The sequence below is a fragment of the Dromiciops gliroides genome, chromosome 1 (genome assembly GCF_019393635.1).
Source record: "Dromiciops gliroides isolate mDroGli1 chromosome 1, mDroGli1.pri, whole genome shotgun sequence".
Lineage (NCBI taxonomy): Eukaryota > Metazoa > Chordata > Mammalia > Microbiotheria > Microbiotheriidae > Dromiciops > Dromiciops gliroides.
In genome coordinates this window covers 65,693,990-65,714,306 of record NC_057861.1, presented here as the reverse complement: position 1 = coordinate 65,714,306, position 20,317 = coordinate 65,693,990, and the positions used below count along the sequence as shown (strand labels likewise).

Genomic DNA, 20,317 nt, shown 5'->3' with positions numbered 1-20,317 from the left:
ACGTCGTTAAAAGTCTCCATAACCCATCTGGCTGTCCGGCTTCCGCATCCAGCCTGCACAGAGGTGCCTCTGGTGTGCTGGGCCTGGCCTAGCAGCACCGGGACGGAAACCTTCATTCTGGGGCGGCTAGCTCTGGCCTCTTCCCTCTGATTTCTCTGTATGTTCCAGACTAAGCACTCTGGTACTCAGAACTTCGAAAGAAAGGTAAGGGGAAGGTGATGATGCTGTGGAGTAAGGTGGGGGCAGGGAGGTCCACCATTTCCTGGGTGACCTTGAGCCCAGGACCCCACATGGATCCCCAATCTCTTTCCCTTGAGGTACCTGATGGATTCCACAGGTTGACAAGTGTTGGGAGAAAGAAGGGAAGGGTAGGAGGACGTTATTAAGTGCTTATTAGGACGTATATTAATTACTGCCTCCACAATCTTTAGTCACAGATCTAGGCGTCACACTGCTCTGCTGATTGGTGAACAAAGGTTAAATGACTCTCCCTGACCTTCCTCCGGGGCAGGAATTTTTAATCAGTTTTGGTAACTGGATTTCAATAGAAGTGGTTCCCTTTGGAATCCTCTGCATTTTATTTTATGGATTTAAAAACCTGATTCTGAGGTGTCCAGAGGTGTTCCTCAGATTGCCCAAGGAACCTATGACCCCAAACACCAAAAAAAAGTTTGTTCAGCCCCATCTGACTCTTCATGACCCCATTTGGGGTTGTCTTGGCAAAGATACTGGAGTGGTTCATTTTACAGATGAGGAAACTGAGACAAACAGAGTTAAGTGACTTGCCCTGGGTCACACAGCTAGTGTCTGAGGCCAGATTTTAATTCAGGAATATTTTTCCAAATATTATTTCCAATGATCTCCCAGTTAAACTTACTAGTTCTCTGTGCTCCAAACATTTCCTGGACTTTCCCACCTTATGCCTTTGCTCACTGTGTACCCTGTGCTGGAAATGCCTTTCCCCTCTTCTGTTGAATTCCTTACCATGCTCTTAAAAGCTCAAACCAAATGCTATTTGTTTCCTTTGTTCTGTTTTGTTTGCAAAGGTACTTGAATGCTAGAACAATCATATCTCTGACTTCATATTACTAAAATATTTCAGATAAATATTTTTCACTTTATATTTTTTTGGTGAGGCAATGGGGGTTAAGTGACTTGCCCAGGGTCACACAGCTAGTAAGTGTCAACTGTCTGAGGTCAGATTTGAACTCAGATCCTCCTGACTCCAGGGCTGGTGCTCTATCCACTTCGACACCTAGCTGATCCTTTCACATTATTATTTTTTTAAAAATCAAACTGGTTTTATTCGAGGACCAAAATGCCTGCTAAAGGGCCTTTTCCTATTTACATAAGGAGCAAGGAAACTAGAAAAATCACTATTTCCCTTCTGTCTTTATCCTCCTACCCCCGTCATTTTTTCTTTTCTTTTTTTTTTTCAGTCTTTACCAAGGGAAGAGAAAGCAGGAATATATTGAAGAGATTTTTCAATAAACAAACTGAGAACTTATTATTGGGACTGGTGTAAGTGAGAGCGAAGGGTCAAATCCAGGTTATAAACCTGGGTAGCTAGAGTTTGTATTTTATTCCAAAAACACCTTTAAAAAAAGTTGCTGAAGAAGCTTCTTGAGCAGAGAAATTACGAGGTCATATTTGCTCACTATGAAGTGCTTGGTAAAATTGAACTGGGGACTGGGACCCACTTTTCTATCCTCTGCTCTTAGCAGTGACATCTGCGGTTGTCTGCTGGTGCTGGACACAGGAGGAAAAAGAACCCCCAAAACATCTTGGTCTTTGACATCAATGGATAAATTGGTAACTTATGAAATTATGAAACAGGGCAGGCATGCCTGGCTCTTAGGGTATTCCCCAGGAAAGACCAAGATTGGCAGCAGGAAACAGGTCAGCCGTCACATTTTAATGAGAGCAAATGGGATACAGAGGCAGACATCGTTGTGGGGACGGGGTATGGGAGGGTGAAGGAAGGCAGACAGTGTGGGAAAGAGGATGGGAAAGCAGAGAGGCAAAAAGGATCACTCATAACCAAAGAATAGAGTTGGGAGCACTAGGCAGCATGGACCCAATGGAGATGGAAGAGGGCTCAGGGGGCATGAGTTTGAGGTCTCGTTTTTATAGGATTTTTTTGGGGGGGGAGGTGGAGGAGAGAAACAGAGCGACTCCTATCTGTGCCACCTTGGGTTAGTTCATTAGCAGCCAAATCATCTCAAAGTTATCTATAAAACTTCACAGTTAACCTATTCACATCATCTCCAAGTTATCATCACCTTTTGATGTTGTACTGGTCTGGAACTGTGGAAGTGTAGATTTTGTCTGGAATTGACATACCATAGGACCAGCAGCACCTAGGAGGCTTCCCTCATTCAATACATATTATCAGGCGGTGAATTTTGGTTAATATATGATACAGTTTGTAAATTATACTTCTTTGATTTTGGGGGGATGGTTGTGGCTGTGACTTCCAAATTCTGCTCTGCAATCTAATTTCCTGCTGTTGCCTCCTTAATAATGACTACTTATAAACTTACTCTACTGACTAGAAGTGTGTGTGTGGGAGGTCAGGGCGACCAGAACAAGATATAATTTTAACACAGTGGGACTGTCTTTTAGAGGAATGAGATATAGACTGATAAATAACTACACAATTCAGGAAAGTGCTGGGGACAAACTAAGGGGGATGAGTGACTGGAGGAGAGGCCTCCATCTTAGGGGGAATCTGGGAAGGTTTCCTGAAGGAGGTAGACGGGGGCTGGGCAAGGATTTCAACAGGAAGAGATTGGGGGGATTGGTATGGAGGGATTACTAGTTGCCCAGTCTGAGTGGGCTATAGGGTATGAAAAGGGGAGTAGCATGAAATAGGACTTGGAAAGGGGTCAGAGACAGATCATGGAAGGTCTGGAACTGCACTGTAGGGAGTTGGTATTTTATCTCGTAGGTAAACTGAAGATGTTCAACAGGGGAGTGATGTAGTCGGAACTTGGCCAAAGTAAGATGAGGAGGAGGAGGAGGAGGAGGAGGAGGGTTTTTCGAGGGGCAATGAGGGTTAAGTGACTTATCCAGGGTCATACAGCTAGGAAGTGTCAAGTGTCTGAGGCTGGATTTGAACTCAGGTCCTCCTGAGTCCAGGGCCGGTGCTTTATCCATTATGACACCTAGCTGCCCCAGGAAGCTTATTTTGACAGCTGGGATAGAGAAGGGGGAATTGCATTTGAGAGATCCTATTCGGAGGCCATTGAAACTGTCCACATGAGAGTCAGTGAATGCCTTAACAGAGAGTAGTGAGAAGGGGATGGGTGTGAGAGACATCCTGGAACTGAGATGCACAGGACTTGGCAACTGATGGGATGCAGGACCAGGAAGAATTAGAGATGACTCCCAAGATTTTCACCCTAGGCGAATGGGTCATCCTATCAAACAGAACTAGGAAAGTTGAGAGGAGGGGTACATTTTGGGGAAAGGTTATTTGGTTTCATTTAGCCATATTAAATACAATTCCATAAGCATATCCTAATTATCTACTTTGCACAAGGTACTGTATACAAAGACAAAGGAGGAAAAAAAAATAGAATCCGTGCCCTCAATGGGGCTTACATTCTACTGTGAAATTATAAACAAATACAAGGTATATTTAAAAGTACAAAGTAAAATTTCTGGGGAAGGGAAGGACAATCAAGGGAATTAGGAAAGGTCTCATAGGAGGGTGCACCAGAGCAGAATCTTGAAAGGCATTAGGAAGGAGAGCACTCTACGGATGGAGAACAGCCTATATAAAGGTGTGAATGTGGTAGTTGAAATATGATTTGTGGATTCGGGAGGACCAGGATTCAAATATGACCTCAGACACTTGACACTTACTAGCTGTGTGACCCTGGGCAAGTCACTTAACTGTTATTGTCCTGCAAAAAACAAAACCAAAACAAACAAACAAACAAAAAGAAATATTATTTGTAAATAGGCCAGTTTTGCTGGGAAACTGGGTGCATAGAGGGGAAGTGGGATAGTCATTTGTAATTAGCCTGGAATTTAGGCCTGATCCAGAATGTGAAGGGCTTTAAATGTTGAATTTGAGAGCCATGGACTGCTTAAGTGATAGTGTCCTGGATGTATATCATAGGGTCTAGAAATCTAGCCCAGGCTTTCTTTCTTTTTTTTTTTTAATAATAACATTTTTATTTATTGTTTTTGGTTCCAATTTTTATCTCTCCTTCCTTCCCTCCCCTCCCCCCGCCCTGAGGTGGCAAACAATCAGATATGGGTTATGAACGTATGATTATGTAAAACATTACCATATTTGTCATTTTGTACAAGCAGACTTGAATAAAAGAAAAAAAAGTGAAAGAAAGTGAAAAATACCACACTTCAGTCTGTTCCATCAATATCAGTTTTTTGGGGGAAGCTAGGTGACACAGTGGATAAAGCACTGGCCCTGGATTCAAGAGGACCTGAGTTCAAATTTAGCCTCAGATGCTTGACATTTACTAGCTGTGTGACCCTGGGCAAGTCACTTAACCCTCATTGCCCTGCCCCCCCCAACACACACACACACACACACACACACACACACACACACACATCAGTTCTTTCTTCAGAGGTGGATAGTATGATTCATCAATAGTCTTTTGGGATTGTCTTGGATTGTTGGATTGTTGAGAATAGTTAAGTCATTCACAGTTCTTCATCAAACCACATTGCTGTCACTGTGCACAATGTTCTCTTGGTTCTGCTCATTTCACTCTATATCAGTTCATACAAGTCTTTCCAGGCCTTTCTGAAATCATCCTGCTTGTCATTTCTTATAGCACAATAATATTCCATCGCCATCTTATACCACACTTTGTTTAGCCATTCCCCAATTAATGGGCATTCCTTTGATTTCTAATTCTCAGCTACCACAAAAAGAATTGCTATAAATATTTTTGTACAAATAGATCTTTCTCTCTTTTTGAGGATGTTTTTGTAGCCCTGGGTTTCTTCTTTTCTTTTCTTTTCTTTTCTTTTCTTTTCTTTTCTTTTCTTTTCTTTTCTTTCTTTCTTTCTTTCTTTTTTTTGGTGGGGCAATGAGGGTTAAGCGACTTGCCCAGGGTCACACAGCTAGTAAGTGTCAAGTATCTGAGGCAGAATTTGAACTCAGGTCCTCCTGATTCCAGGGTCGGTGCTCTATCCACTTCGCCACCTAGCTGCCCGTAGCCCAGGGTTTCTTGACATTTTTTTTGTGACATGGACCCTTTTGGCAGTCAGTCTGGTGAAGCTTATGGACCCTTTCTCAGAATTATGTTTTTAAATGCATAGGATAGTAAAAGAAACCGAGATTGAAATACAGTTATCAACATATTGAAAAAAACACTTTGTGGGGCAGCTAGGTGGTGCAGTGGATAGAGCACCGACCCTGGAATCAGGAGGACCTGAGTTCAAATCCAACCTCAGACACTTGACACTTACTAGCTGTGTGACCCTGGGCAAGTCACTTAACCCCAACTGCCTCACAAAAAAACCCAAAACACTTTATGTACCCCTGGCTAAGAAGCTCAGAATTAATCTAGTTTGCTCATTTTACAGTTGAGAAAACTGAGACCCAGAGAAGAAAATCAATTACCCAAGGGCACATGGGTAGTAAGTAGCACTAGAAACTGGATCCTCTGATTTCCCACTATATGTACCTGGAACTAAGGGCTGAATCTCAGAAGAGTATTCAGAATTGGAGTGCTCTCCAGACATGCAACATTTGTGTCATGGTCTCCTCTTGTTGTTTATTATAAGAATTCATTCACTCATAATACACTTACTGAATACTGACTATGTATAGAGCGCTATTCTAGGTGCCGAGGATAATATAAAAATGAAGAAGGCACAGTCCCTCCCCTGTAGAAGTTTATAGTCTAGTGGGAGTTGGGAAAGGGTGGGAAAATAAGACATGTACATAAGTAGCCAGAATACAAAATAGATGGTGATGGCCCCACTGCATGGAGGTGATCTTGAAGTCTTGAAGGCTGTGTAGATCCCACCAATCTTCAAGGGCTTCAGCTACAGGCCAGGTGAAGATTCACATGTCTTTCCTGTGAGACTGTTAAGTATGGAGAGGCTCATTGACAGAAAGTTGGTGATGGGTTTTCTTTTGATGTCAGTGGAAAAGCCACACAGTGATGACTTTTGTTTTTATGTCAATGCCAATAAAACCATGATTGTGGGTCCTTGAAAAAAGAATGTGCCAAGTCTTCTAATGGAAGTACAAAGCACTCTCTTCCATGGGCAGAAGAGATCACTTCTAGATTCGGGTTTCTGGAAAGGCTTCATAGAGAAAGTGACATTTGGGTTGGACTCTGAAGGTTAGGGAGGATCTGCATGTGAGAAGTTGAAGGGCATTCTAGATGAAGTGAATAACTCAAGCAAAGAGGTACAGATGTTGGAAAGCACAGCATATGGTTCAGAAAGTAATGAGCGTGAGCAGCTAGGTGTTGCAAGTGGATAAAGCACTGGACCTGGATTCAGGAGGACCTGAGTTAAAATCTGGCCTCGGACACTTGACACTTATTAGCTGTGTGACCCTGGGCAAGTCGCTTAACCCTCATTGCCCCACCAAAAACAAAACAAAACAAAAACACGTAATGAGCAGATTCTTGTGGAGTGAATGCTAGACCTGGGGTCAGGAAGACCTGAGTTCAAATCCAACCTCAAACACGTCTTAGCTGTGTGACCCCTGAGCAATCCCTTTGCATCTGTCTGCTTCACTTTTTTCATCTGTAAAATGGGGATAATAATAGCACCAATCTCCCAGGATAGTTGTGCAAATAAAAGGAGACAATATTTGTAAAGCACTTTGTGAATCTTAAAGTACTATATAAATGCTAGCTATTAGGGGGTAAAATACTGGACTTGAAGTCAGAAAGACCTGGATTTGAATTGTGTGCATCTGGGCAATCCATTTAACCTCTCTGTGCCTCAGTTTCCTCATCTGTAAAATAAGTGGCTTGGACTTAATGATTTTGAATTCACTAAGGTACCCATGAATAAAACTGCTTGACTGGAATTGGAAGAGAAACAAAAAGTCCATGGGTGGGAGAGGAGGAACCAGTGATAAGGTAGGATGGGGACCAGATTGTGGAAAGTTTTAAGTGCAGGACTTGGGAGTTTGGACTTTGGGTTTTGGCCACATCAGAGTACAGATATCTCCAGTCCTTGCTCACTTGCTATGTGACCACAAATAAGTCTTGCTTCCTCTTTGGGCCTCAGTTTCCTTATCAAATAAAATGAGGTTAGACTTGATCTCCATCTCTAATATTTTGTGAGCCTGACTGCAATAAGATAACTGACAGTCAAAGAAAGACTGGATCAAGGTGAGTCCTGTATTGGGGTAATGCCAATGAAAATAGGAATGAGGAGAAGGAGGGGAGTGATTCATTTCAAAGGAAGAATTGACTTGGTGACTGAATAGAGATGGTGAGGGATAAATCAGAGACAATTCCAAGACTTGAAGATTGTTGGTGCCATTGACAGAATTAGGAAGGGGAGCCAGTTTGTTGTGACAGGGAAGCAGAGTGTATGTAGGGGGAGATGATAAATTTCATTTTATACCTGCCAAGTTTGAGGCCCAGGTGGGCAGTTGGAGATGGTGAGCTTAGGAGATACCTTGGTTCACAAGCTGGGATAGAAATTATAGAATTATTCTCATGGAATAATTTGGAATTATATCCAAAGGGCTGTAAAACTCTGCATACCCTTTGATCCAGCAATACCACTTCTAGGTCTATATCATAAAGACATAAAAAGGTGGGGGGAGGACCTATTTGTACAATAATATTTATAGCAGCTTTTTGTGGAGGCTAAGAATTGTAAATCAAAGGGATGCCCATCAATCAGGGAATGCCTCAACAAGTTGTGGTATATGATTGTAATGGAATATTATTATTCTATAGGAGATGCCAAGTAGTTTGATTTCAGAAAAACCTGGAAAGACTTAGATGAACTGATGCAAAGTAAGGTGAACAGAACCAGGAGAACGTTGTACATGATAACAGCAATATTGTATGATGAAGAATTGTGAATGACTTAGCTATTCTCAGCAATACAATGATCCAAGACAACCCCAAAGGATTAATGATGAAGCATACTATCCACCTCCAAAGAGTGAACTGATACTGATTGAAAACAGACTTCCACATGCTATTTTCACTTTCTTTCATTTTTTTCTTTTATTCAAGTTTTCTTGTACAAATAACTAATATGGTAGTGCTTTACATAATTGCATATGTATAACCTATTTCTGATTGCTTACCACCTCTGGGAGGGGGGAGGTAAGGGAGGATGGGAATAAAACTCAAACCAAAAAAAATGTTAAAAATGTTTTAACATGTGATTGGGGAAAAAAATAAAGTGTCTATTAAAAAAAAAGAATTATCCTTATGGAAGACAGATTTCAATTCATGGAAGTTGATAAGAGGGAAAGATTAGTGGTAAGAGCAGAAGGCCAATGACTGAGTTTGGGAACACCTACTCTGGAGAGTGGGACAAAGAGCCATTGAGTAGAAGCTCCCGGAGAGGTAGGAGCAAGAACCAGTACAGTCAGCATCACAGAAACTAAGGGAGAAATTAATATCCAGGAAGAATGGGTGTGATCAGAAATGCTGACTACTGAAGAGGTGGGGGAGGATGAATATTATAGTAATGGGTATTTGATTTGATGGGGGCAGCTAGGTGGTGCAGTGGATAGAACCCTGGCCTAGGAGTCAAGAAGACCTGAGTTCAAATATGATCTCAGACACTTACTAACTATATGACCCTGGGCAAATCACCTAACCCTCAGTTTCCTCATCTGTAAAATGAACTGGAGAAGGAGATGGCAAAGTACTGCAGTGGTTTATTTGTTAAGAATACCCCAAATGGGGGCAGCTAGGTGGCGCTGTAGATAGAGCACTGGCCCTGGATTCAGGCATACCTGAGTTCAAATCTGGCCTCAGACACTTGACACTTACTAGCTGTGTGACCCTGGGCAAGTCACTTAACCCTCATTGCCCCGCAAAAAAAAAAAAAAAAAAGAATACCCCAAATGGGGCCATGAAGAGTTGGACATAACTGAAATGACTGAACAACAACAAAATTTGATTTGATGATTATGGAATCGTTGGTGCTCACTTGATACATATTTTAATCTGTAACATTCATAGTCTTTTAGAGGTAGGAGGGACTCAGTAGATCATCTGATCCAACTCTCACCTCTCTCTCTCTCTTTTTTTTTTTTTTGCAGGGCAATGGGGGTTAAGTGACTTGCCCAGGGTCACACAGCTAGTAAGTGTCAAGGGTCTGAGGGCAGATTTGAACTCGGGTCCTCTTGAATCCAGGGCCGGTGCTTTATCCACTGTGCCACCTAGTCACCCCACTCTCACCTCTCTTTATGAATTACCTCAACAGTATCCCAAAGAAGTCCAACCTAAGTCCAGCAAAAGGTCACGCCTTTCATATGTGGACAGCCCCACACTATTGTGATATTTCTAATGATAATATAATTGCCCTACACATGTTGCTTTCATATTTCTTCTTACATTCACTCACTGTGTGTAAGAATTCAATTCAATAAACATTTATTAAATGACTCCTATGTGCAGAGCACTGTGCTAAGCCTTGGGATTGCAAATAAGAAAAAGAAAGACGACCCCTTCCCTCAAGAATCTTATACTCTAAAGGGAAAAGACAATACATAAAAGGAATCTTTATTTATTTATTTTTTGTGAGGCAGTTGGGGTTAAGTGACTTGCCTAGGGTCACACAGCTAGTAAGTGTTAAGTGTCTGAGGCCGGATTTGAACTCAGGTCCTCCTGACTTCAGGGCTGGTGCTCTATCCACTTTGCCACCTAGCTGCCCCATAAAAGGAATCTTAAAAGGGAGGGGCAGAGGGGGACCAGCAGGGGCTACCCAACCTAAGGGCATGATGTTCTGGAGTATAACCAAGCAGAACCACTGATGGAAGATGGAGTTGCCTGGAAAGTGAGCCCTGTATAAAGGAAGACCTTAGGAGGAAATCATAAGTGAGAACTGCCCACACTTAATAGGAAAAGAAGGCAAAATGAATATAGAAAGAATTCGTAGGTCACCTTCTCTAATAAATCCCCAAATAAAAACTCCCAGGAATGTAATAATCAAAATTCAGGACCTACAAGTCAAAGAGAAAATACTACAAGAATCCGGAATGAAGCAGTTCAAGTACCAAGGAGTTACAGTTAGGATCACACAGGACTTGGCTGCTTCAACCATAAATGAGAGGAAATCTTGGAACACAGTATTTAGAAAAGCAAAAGAATTGGGCTTACAACCAAGCCTCCAATCAGAGGGGAGAGGAAGCTGAGAAGTCGTTGACTCAGTGTATCTTGGAGGAGGCATAGTGTTCATGGAGTCCAACCAAGCAGAGCTGCTGATAAGTCCTATGGGGGATGTGTTTGCTCTCTTTAAATATTTGTGGGGCTTTTGGTGGAAGATGGAACAGATTCATTTTGATTGCCCCAGAGGACACCACTAGGAATGATAGATGGTAGCTGCTCGGAGGCAGGTTTAGATTGATGTAAGGTAATATCCCAAGTTGTCCAAAAGAGGCATGGGCTGCCTCATGAAGTAGTGAGTGCCCCATAATTGGACATGTTCAGGCATGGGCTGGATGACCCTGTGTAATTTAAAGTTCTAATCTGTCCCCCCAGTTTTGGGGGGAAACTGACTAAAATCACTGATCAATGAGTTTAGGTTTTTTAAGGGTTTATTGAAAGATAGTAAAAGAAAGAGAAAGATTGAGAACAGATTTCCTATAACCTGGCAATCCTAATCTTCCCAAACTCCCACTTATGAAGTCCTCTGCCACCACATCTCTCAAAGCCAAAGAGACAGGAGCCAGTCCCCAGCGTCCACTTCCTGCTTCATCTTCCCAGAAATGGGAGGTTCTTCAAGCTGATTGGCTAGTGTCATTCAAATCCATTAAGTACCCTTAAGTATCAGGCAGATGTGCTTAACTAGAAGTCAACCAGTAATCCATTCTACCTTCAGTTGCCTGATCCAATTCAATCAGTTTAAATTAATCTCCAGGTGGGCTCCTGAGTTTCCGATAAATCTCATCCATCACATTCCATTATCTTGACACACCCGCTTGTCAGGTAAATTGTGGAAGGGATTCCTGTTCAAGTGTGGGTTGGACTGAATTGCCGGAGACCTCCCTTCCCATCCTTCCATTCTCTAGCACTCTGATGTATCCAGTTGGGTCCTCAGGGGGGGCAGCTATTATTACTAACAGATTGTTTTGAGTCCTTCATTCTGGAAAAAGACTAGTGACAACAGGAGGGCAATGCCTTGACTTGCAAGTGAATTGGATTTTTTTTCTTCATAAAAGTATTTTAGGGGCAGCTAGGTGGCGCAGTGGATAGAGCGCCGGCCCTGGAGTCAGGAGTGCCTGGGTTCAAGTCCGGCCTCAGACACTTGACACTTACTAGCTGTGTGACCCTGGGCAAGTCACTTAACCCCAATTGCCTCACTTAAAAAAAAAGTATTTTATTATTTTCCAGTTACATGTAGAGATAGTTTTCAACATTTGTTTTTATAAGATTTATGGTTTCAAACTTTTCTCTCTTCCCCCTCCTCAAGACAGCAAGCAATCTGATATAGGTTATATATGTACCACCACATTAAACATATTTCTGCATTAGTCATGCTGTGAAAGAAGAATCAGAGTAAAAAGGAAAAACCTCAAAACCCCAAAACCTTAGAAATAGTATGGTTCAATCTGCATCTAGATTCCATAGTTCTTTTTTTATGGATTTGGAGAGCATTTTCCATCATGAGTCCTTTGGAACTATCTTAGACCATTGTATTGCTGAGAACAGTCAAGTCTATCACAGTTGATCAACACACAATGTTGTTGATACTGTGTACAATCTTCTTCTGGTTCTGCTCATCTCACTCAGCGTTAGTTCATGTAAGTCCTTCGAGGTTTCTCTGAAATCTGCTTGGTCATCATTTCTTACTGCACAATAGTATTCCATTATATTCATATACCACAACTTGTTCAGCTATTTCCCAATTGATGGGCAATTTCCAATGCCTTGCCACCACAAAAAGAGCAGCTATAAATATTTTTGTACATGTGCGTCCTTTTCCCTTGTTTATGATCTGTTTGGGAAAAAGACCTATTAGTAGTATTGCTGGGTCACAGAGTATGCACAGCTTTATAGCCCTTTGGGCATAGTTCCAAATTGCTCTCCAGAATGGTTGGATCAGTAAGTGAAATGGATTTAAGATCACATTACTAATAAGAAGCAGAGTCGGATTGGGAACCCAGATCATCCATGCTCAAGAGCAGGGATCCATCTATAAGACCCTAAATCTTCCCTTGATGATAGGAAAAGAAAGAGCCAGATCACTCTCTTTTCTCGTGTTAGCCCTTCGAAAGCTTAAACTGTGGGTTGAGACCGCATATGGAGTTGCATAACTGAATATGGGGGTCACAAAAAGTTTGGCAACAGTGAAAGGTTATGTTTACCTGTTATATACCCAGGGTCACATAAAAATTTCTCTGGTGAAAAGGGGTCACAAGTGGAAAAAATTTAAGAAACCTTGCCTTGGACCAGCCTTGGGATAAAATCAGAGGAGGCAGGGAGGGGAGAGAGGGGGGTGAAGGAAGGAGCAGCCCCAGTGCCTGTCCTCAGGGAATTTCCAATCTCTATGGTATGGATGCTCAGAGAAGAGAGAGCCCTTGTAATTGACTCGGCCACTTCTTATCTATGTCACCCTGGGCATTTTTCTTCTCTGGGTCTCAGCTTTTCATCTGAAAAAAAAAAAAAACAAAACCAAAAACAAACGAGGGCATTTGACCAGAGAATCTGTGAGGTTACTTCTGGCTCTAATTCCTATGAATCCAGGGGACAGCTAGGTGTTGCAGTGGATAAAGCACTAGCTGATGTAGGATGGAATTTGGGGTCCAATTGATTGTGAGTCATCCCAAAAGAATCACAAGACTCAGTGACTCAGTTTCCTAAGTTTGATTGCAATACTGTGAGTGATCACAGGGAGAGAACCAAAATATTGAAAAGGTATCTCTCAAATAAGGAAAGGAAAGAGTTATATTTATAGTATGGATAAATTGATTATCAGTCTCATTATAATAATCTCCACCTTGGGGAGGTACAGGGGAGGGCCTGTCCTTCTCATTATAATATTGTTCACCTTAGGGTGTTACAAGGGAGGGTTTATCCTAATTTGGAGTTGCTGGGGGTCCTAAGCCAACCCCCTAGGCGGGTACCTTTTTCAGTGGAGGCGTGTTTTGGGGGTTTACACATCATAAGGTGAATCTGGGGACAAATTTGGCCTTTTCTGGGCATGTCTCTTTCTGATTCCCATGGCTAGTTTCGAAATAGAATCATTTTTCATTAGAATTTCTATAGGTTGTCTTTTCCCTTTATTGTTATTTTGACCTGACCTGTTCTGGTCCGTTATGGATGTTGATCACTATGGGTATGAGAACCTAACATAAGTTATCCATTAACTGGGATCTGACTCCCTTTTAGAGCTAATATCTGTACTAGAGCTTGGGTCTTATATTTTTCTATTAACCCTTTTTTGCCTCCTACATCATAGCCATGGATTCAGGAGGACCTGAATTCAAATATGACCGTAGACACTTGACACTTACTAGTTGTGTGACCCTGGACAAGTCACTTAACCCTCATTGCCTGCCCTCTCCCCCCCCCCCCAAATTCCTATAAATCCCAGCTCTTATACTCACAAGTATGAGACTCTAGATAAGTCACTTTCCCTTTTTGAGCCTCATTGTCATCTGTAAATTGGAGATAATCCTCCTCCTAAGGGAGAGTTGTTGTGAGGAGAGCTCTTTGTAAATTCCCTCAGAAGCAGGAGATACTGTTAGCTGGAAGGGTTAGGATAGGGGCAGCTAGGTGGCACAGTGGATAAAGCACAGGCCCTGGATTCAGGAGGACCTGAGTTCAAACCTGGCCTCAGACACTTGACACTTACTAGCTGTGTGACCCTGGGCAAGTCATTTAACCCTCATTGCTGGGAGTGGGGGGGCGGGGAGGAAGGGTTGGGATGGAGACTACTTCTGGGAGGAAGGCTGCTAGGATTTGAAAGAAAAGTTATTTATTTACTGTTGTAAACTAGTCTCTGCTCTGAAACTGCATTCTATTGTGCGCTTGACACATAGAGGAGGTTTTACCCACAAGTTCCCTGGAAACATCCCATGCTCTTTGGGGTGCAGACACTAATGACATGTCCATACGTTATCTTGAATATCTCTACTGATGCTCCCTGTCCATTTCTGATGTTGAGCCATTTGGAGGACTTCAGTGGCAAGACTTTTATTTGGGGGGGCAGGGAGGGGTTCTACACCCAAAGAAACCTCTGCCAGGTTGCATCTCCCTAGAGGCTCCTCCCGGAATGACGGCTGTAGGGGCTGGGCTGGAAGCGGAGCTGGTGCTATTGGAAGCCATGGTTATTCCCAAGGTTTTTTGGGCCCGACTCTATTGGGATGTGTCTAACGGGAGAACTGGTGGTTGGGATGGGCTGGGGATGGGGAGGAAGAACATGAGCCAAACTCTAACTCGGCTTCCATTCTGTTTGCTGTAGGTGCAGCTGAAATGCCTGAGGTTAGGCTGGTGGAGGCCTGAGGTGCTGGGGTCAGAGCCCAAGGGCCGTCCCCATCTCAGGCACACAGAGCAGAACATGCCATGTCTACCCCTTCTCCAGGTGGCCAAAGATGGCGGAGGAAATCCCAAACTTGAAGGGAGTCTTTGACATCTTATGCCAAGCTGGGCAGGACAGACTCCTCTACCTCAAACACAAATTGAAGGCCCCTTGGCCAAGCTGCAAAGCCAGTGACCTTCTATACACCATGGTCCTCTTGACTCTAGGACAGAAGACAGAGGCCAGGATCTCCTTGGACTCACTGAGAGGAGATAAGGTGGCACTCTGTGTGGCTAGGACCTGGGAAGGGACCGAGTTCCTTCTGAACCAGGTGGGCCCATTGCCATCTGAGCAGCAGGCCGACCCGTTGTCATCTGAGGAGCAGGCGGACATCCGATTGGCTGTTGCTCGCATTTACCAGTTGCTTGTAGAAGAGAAACTATGTGAGGCTTCATTCCGGAACAAAGCCTACCAAGCAGCCCTACAAGCCCTCAGCCTGTGTCATGATGCTCGGTTGGACAGCGTCTTGGCTGAGGCCCAGGCCCAGTGTGGCCATATCTTTGGAGATGGGAGTTTCCAAACACTCAGGTCAGACATGGACTGCCTTCCAGTATCCTCAGCCCCGGCCTCTAGGGTCAGTAGTCACCCCTGGCTCATCAGGCCCAGGTCAGATATGCTGGCAACTGAGTCACCTCCCCTATCCTTACGCTCTACTGGTAGTTTCACCTCTTTTGCTAGCAACCTGGAGATCAGTCAATCCCCCACTTTGCCCCTCCTCAGCTACCAGCCCCAGAAAAGGATCCTCAGAGGCCCGAGTAAACTGTGTGGGGACCCTCAGACCAATTCCACCCAGTCCTCTGAACCACAAGTCGGGGAGGAGCCAGAAATGAGTAGGCCTCATTCTGACCCAGCCACCTCCATCCCTGGATGGCCAAGCAGCTCAGCCTCAGTGGTCTCTAGTCCTCAGGCACCCAGGCCCTCTGACACTCCATCCCCTCCTACCCCAGGGACCCCCGAGACCAGCATACAGTCTCCTGTGGAATGTTTTGAAGCACTTTCTGACCCCACGTCTCTCCAGCCAGCCTCAATGAAGCCTGCAGAAACTCTTGTCTCCAAAGAAGGTTTTGAGGTGCTACCAGGATTGTCCCCCATGTCAGTCCCCCCTGCCGGGGAAGGGGGGGCCACCGGGCCCTCGGTGCAAGAGAGTGATTTTCAGGAGAAGTCCTCGGGGCCAAGGCCTCCCCTCCCCACCCAGGATCCTCCTCCTTCTGTGTCGTCTTCACTGCCCTCCGGACCTGAGCTAGGCACAGGACAGCGTTTTTTCAACTTTGTGATCCTCCACGCCCAGGAGGATGAAGACATTGCCTTTCGAGTCCGGGATGTCCTGGAGAGCCTGGGCGTGCCGGACGGCACCACATTCTGTGAGGAATTTCGGGTCCCCGGCCGTTTCGAGCTCCGGTGCTTGCAAGACGCCATCGACAACTCGGCCTTTACCGTGTTGCTGCTCACCAGGCACTTTGATTGCCGCAAGAGCTATCACCAGGTGCACACAGCGCTGATGAACTCCATCACGAGGACGGACAAGGAGAACTCCGTCATCCCCTTCCTTCCCCTGGAGAGCACGATGAAGCCGGCCGAGGTCTCCCAGCTGCTCACCGGCCTGGTGAGCCTGGACGAGAGTTCTCCGGTCTTCTCCAGGAAGGTCTCTAGCACCTTCAAACCTCGGAGGCTGCAAGCCCTGAGGGAAGCGTGGGAGAAGCAGCAGGAAATCCGGGCCATTCAGGAGCAGACCCAGAAGATGGCAGCGGACAGGGAGAGCGTATCGCAGAAGCAGTATGCCCTCTCTGACTTATCCTACCAGCACCGCCTTCTGCAACAACAGCTACAGAATCTCACGCTGGCCTTCCCAAGCCAGGCAGCTTTCGCTCCCGGCTACGGCATGCCGCCGCTGCTCTCGGCTTGGCCCTACGGTCTCCCCCCGCACCTCCCCGCGGCTCCTGGGGCTTTCCAGTTCAATCAGTTTATCCCGCCCATGCCTTTCCCCCCTGGACCCAGTTCATCCCCCCAGCTGGATCCTCAGAGTGCTGGAGCCCAGCCTCTTATCATTCATAATGCTCACATGGTACAACTGGGTCTCAACAACTACATGTGGGGCCGGAATGAAGGGCAGGGCCCCAGTGAGGGGCGGGACCCCCACGAGGGGCGGGGCCCCAGTGAATGGCGGGACCCTAATGTAGGGCGGGGCCCCAGTGAGGGGCGGGACCCCCGCGAGGGGCGGGGCCCCCACGAGGAGGACAGAACTGAGGGAGAGTGAGAAGACCCTGGTCAGGTCTGGAGCCTTCTGATTTCCTGGCGCTGTCTGGATGAGTCTTGTATGGTCCACGGGGAATGGGTTTGCTACATCGTCCAGCCGTCCGCCGCTGCCACCACTGGTCTGAGGAGCCAGGGGAGCAAGCATGGGCCAGTGCCAGAGAAACATCCACAACGAGGATCAGGAATTTTGTACTGAAAGGCGCCTAAGAGGCCTTTCGATCCAACACCCTCATTTTACAGATGAGGTAACTGAAGGCCAGAGAAGTTGAGTGATTTCCCTAATGCCCCACAGCTAGCCACGGCTGGAATTGGGAATGGAATCTCAAGGCTGGCATGCAGGGCTAAGAGTGGAAGAAAGCATAGTTATCATCCCTGCTCCTTCCCTGTGTCCCCTGGGGGACTTAGCAAGTGGGAGCATTGAATAGAGACACAAAATTGTGCTAGCAGAGAGATGCAGCATTTCCCTCTTCTGGTCCTGTTGACCCATATCTTTCCAGGGTATGGAGAAGAGCCTCAGTGGAGAGCTTTCAGCTAAATATCCCCCTAGCTGCTCAGACCAAGATCAGGGAACCAAAATCTGATACTGATCTTCTGTCTGGGATCCCCTTCTCCTTTCCCTGGTTCTCCTCCTAGACTTCATCACTTGTGAAATGGGTGCTAGACAAGTTAACCTCCTTCCTGGCTGGGCCTTCTGGGTTTGGGATGTATTGTATTTGAATGCTCGGGGAGGGCAGAAAGTGAGTAATGGTGGGAGGGGTCCTCACAGTCATTACCACCATCATCAAAAGACACAAGTGGGTACCGGGAACTAGGCACTAGAACAGGGTTGGGTCTTTTTTTTGGAGGGGTCTTTAGATAGATTCTAGGGGGCTTATGAGCTTGGATGGGGGAAAAATGACATCTTTATTTTCACTACCTTCCAACTTAAATGTAGTATTTCCTTCAATTATGGATGGAGACAACAAAGGCTATTCTGAAAAAGGGTCCATAGGCTTCACCAGACAGGTAAAGGGATCTGTGATATACAAAAAAGGTTATGAGCCCCTAGACTAGATGGAGGGGAGACAAGGGGAACAGACAGAGTCTCGTGTATATGTATATGTATGCACACACATGTATGGATATGTGTGTGTATATATGTATACAACACACACAAACATATGTCTTCACCTATCTTAATCTCATCTTCCCAGATGACTAGGAATTTATTTCCATCTATCTGAGGAGAGAGAGACAGAGAGACCACACAGAGACAGAGTCAGTCAGTCAGCCTAGAGATTAAGATAGATGAAGACATACTGAGTACCTGTAGGTCTCTGCACAGAAAGAATCTTAGTTAAAGGACTCTTGGAGCCCATCTTGTCCAATCCCCCCCACACCCTTTAATTTGGTGGGGCAATGAGGGTTAAGTGACTTGGCCAGAGTCACACAGCTAGTAAGTGTCAAGTGTCTGAGGCCCAATTTGAACTCAGGTCCTCCTGAATCCAAGGTCGGTGCTTTATCCACTGTGCTACCTAGCCGCCCCCAATCCCCTTTTGAAGATCTCAGAAGAGGAGAAGGAACCTTTCCTTCCCAAGGCAGCCTTTTCTACTTTGGGATGGTTCTGATGATTGGGTTGGGAAGACTTCCCTTCCTTTAAGCTGGAGCTGACCTCTCCACTCCATCCACCTTGTTTAGATCCCTGGGGCCAAAGAGAACAGTCACTCTAATGCCTGACAGTCCCTCAAGTACTTAAAACCTATTTTCACAATAGATGACTACGGCCACACTACACACCCCTCCTCACAGCTCCCCTGTCTTCCCAAGTCTTCTCCAGGCTAAACGTCACCGATTCCTTCATCAGACGCTCAGATGGCACAAAGGCCCTACATGATCGAGGCTTCCCTCCTGCACATGCTCCAGTTAATAATTAATGGACTTTCTAAAATGTGCCTCTAAGTACAGAACCCCAGTTTCACGTGCTCTTGAACTCTCCCTGACTACCACGAATAGAAACCTCCTCACCCTGGAAACTTACGTCCCCCCTGGACTTCCCACATTGGAAGGACCCTCTCCCTCTGCCTCCTTCCCTTCTGATGAGCTGTTTTCTCCCTGAATCCCTGTGTCAAGGAGGTGACCCAGACCAACCAGGTCCTCATTTCTCTGTATGGCACATTCTTGACTCTCTGGACTTTCTCTACAGCATGGCCCTAGGCTTCTTCCCTACATCTGTCTCCACCCTTTCTTGCTTTTTATTTTCCTTTCATGTATTGTCTTCCCCCTTTGGAATTTTGATCCCTAACACTTAGCACAGTCTCTGGCATACAGTGGGTGCTTAATAAATTCCTGTTCAATGCCTGACTGTGGGAGAGTACAGTTAGTACTCTCATGAGATCATATGAAAGTTTTTTTGGGCAGGCATCATAACACACAGTCGACTCACCGAGCTTACAAGCCAATAAACTCCCAGATATTTTGATCGGATAAACTAGCCATGCCTCCCCCATCTTATATTTGTGAAGTTGATTTTGTGCAGAAAGCCCAAGTATAGGAGATCTTACAGAGCTTGGGTAGTAGAATGAGCTCTAGCTTTAGAGTTAGAGGACCCGGGTTCAAATTCCACCTCTGCCAATTACTACTAGTAAGGCAGGCTCCTCTGTTCCTCATCTGTAAAATGTGTGTTTAAAAAGCCCAGGGGAATTACACATCTCTCGGGCACTTCACTGATCGTTACTTCTTTCCTCAGCTTCCATCTAATCACTGATGATTGCTCTTTGGGTCCAGCCATCCATGCAGAACTGAATGTACCTAAATTGTGGAACCCACATTGCTCTATCAGGCAAGGAAATTATTCCTGTTTTAATATATGTTGACTTGAGGTGCCTTCCAACTTTAAGAGTCTAGGATTCCATGAAAAGGAAGTGGGCATCTTTCTGTTCTTGGGTTCATGATGACCTAGGAAGTCACAACTTAGTAATATAAGGACCAATAGTTTTCTCAGGGTAGGCACTCTGCATGGACATATGCAAATCCCAGCCTTGCTTCACTCAGCGTTAGCAAATTAGTTTCATTAGCTGCTGCAGGTGAAAAAAAAAAAATGGACCCAATGTCCAACCCTGTGGTGATGGAACTCTCCAAACTCAGCCAGGCTGGTCTTCTGGTGACAATCTTATCCCCTGACCAATCCTTGAAGTCCTTACAGGAAGGCTTCTGGACGGGTCAGGGCTGGTCAACACCCTGGGCAGAGCCTTTGTGATACTAAGGTTACCAAGATGTACTTTTTTTTTTTTGGTGAGGCAATTGGGGTTATGTGACTTGCCTAGGGTCACACAGCTAGTAAGTGTTAAGT

At 45.1% G+C, this 20,317-nt stretch overlaps 1 protein-coding gene across 2 annotated transcripts; it reads left to right on the top strand.

Moving 5' to 3' along the window:
- Positions 1 to 18,387, top strand: TICAM1 (toll like receptor adaptor molecule 1). Of its 2 annotated transcripts, none has more exons than XR_006354667.1 (2): positions 1 to 204; positions 1,440 to 1,852. XR_006354667.1 is itself a non-coding variant. In XM_043981192.1 (2 exons), exon 2 carries the CDS (start codon positions 14,750 to 14,752, stop codon positions 16,988 to 16,990), a length of 2,241 nt encoding a protein of 746 aa, XP_043837127.1. In that variant the 5' UTR covers positions 1 to 204; positions 14,620 to 14,749; the 3' UTR covers positions 16,991 to 18,387. The 2 variants fall into 2 exon arrangements, 1 of the variants encoding a protein (XP_043837127.1); XM_043981192.1 differs by lacking the exon at positions 1,440 to 1,852 and adding an exon at positions 14,620 to 18,387.
- Positions 18,388 to 20,317: the final 1,930 nt, after the last annotated feature.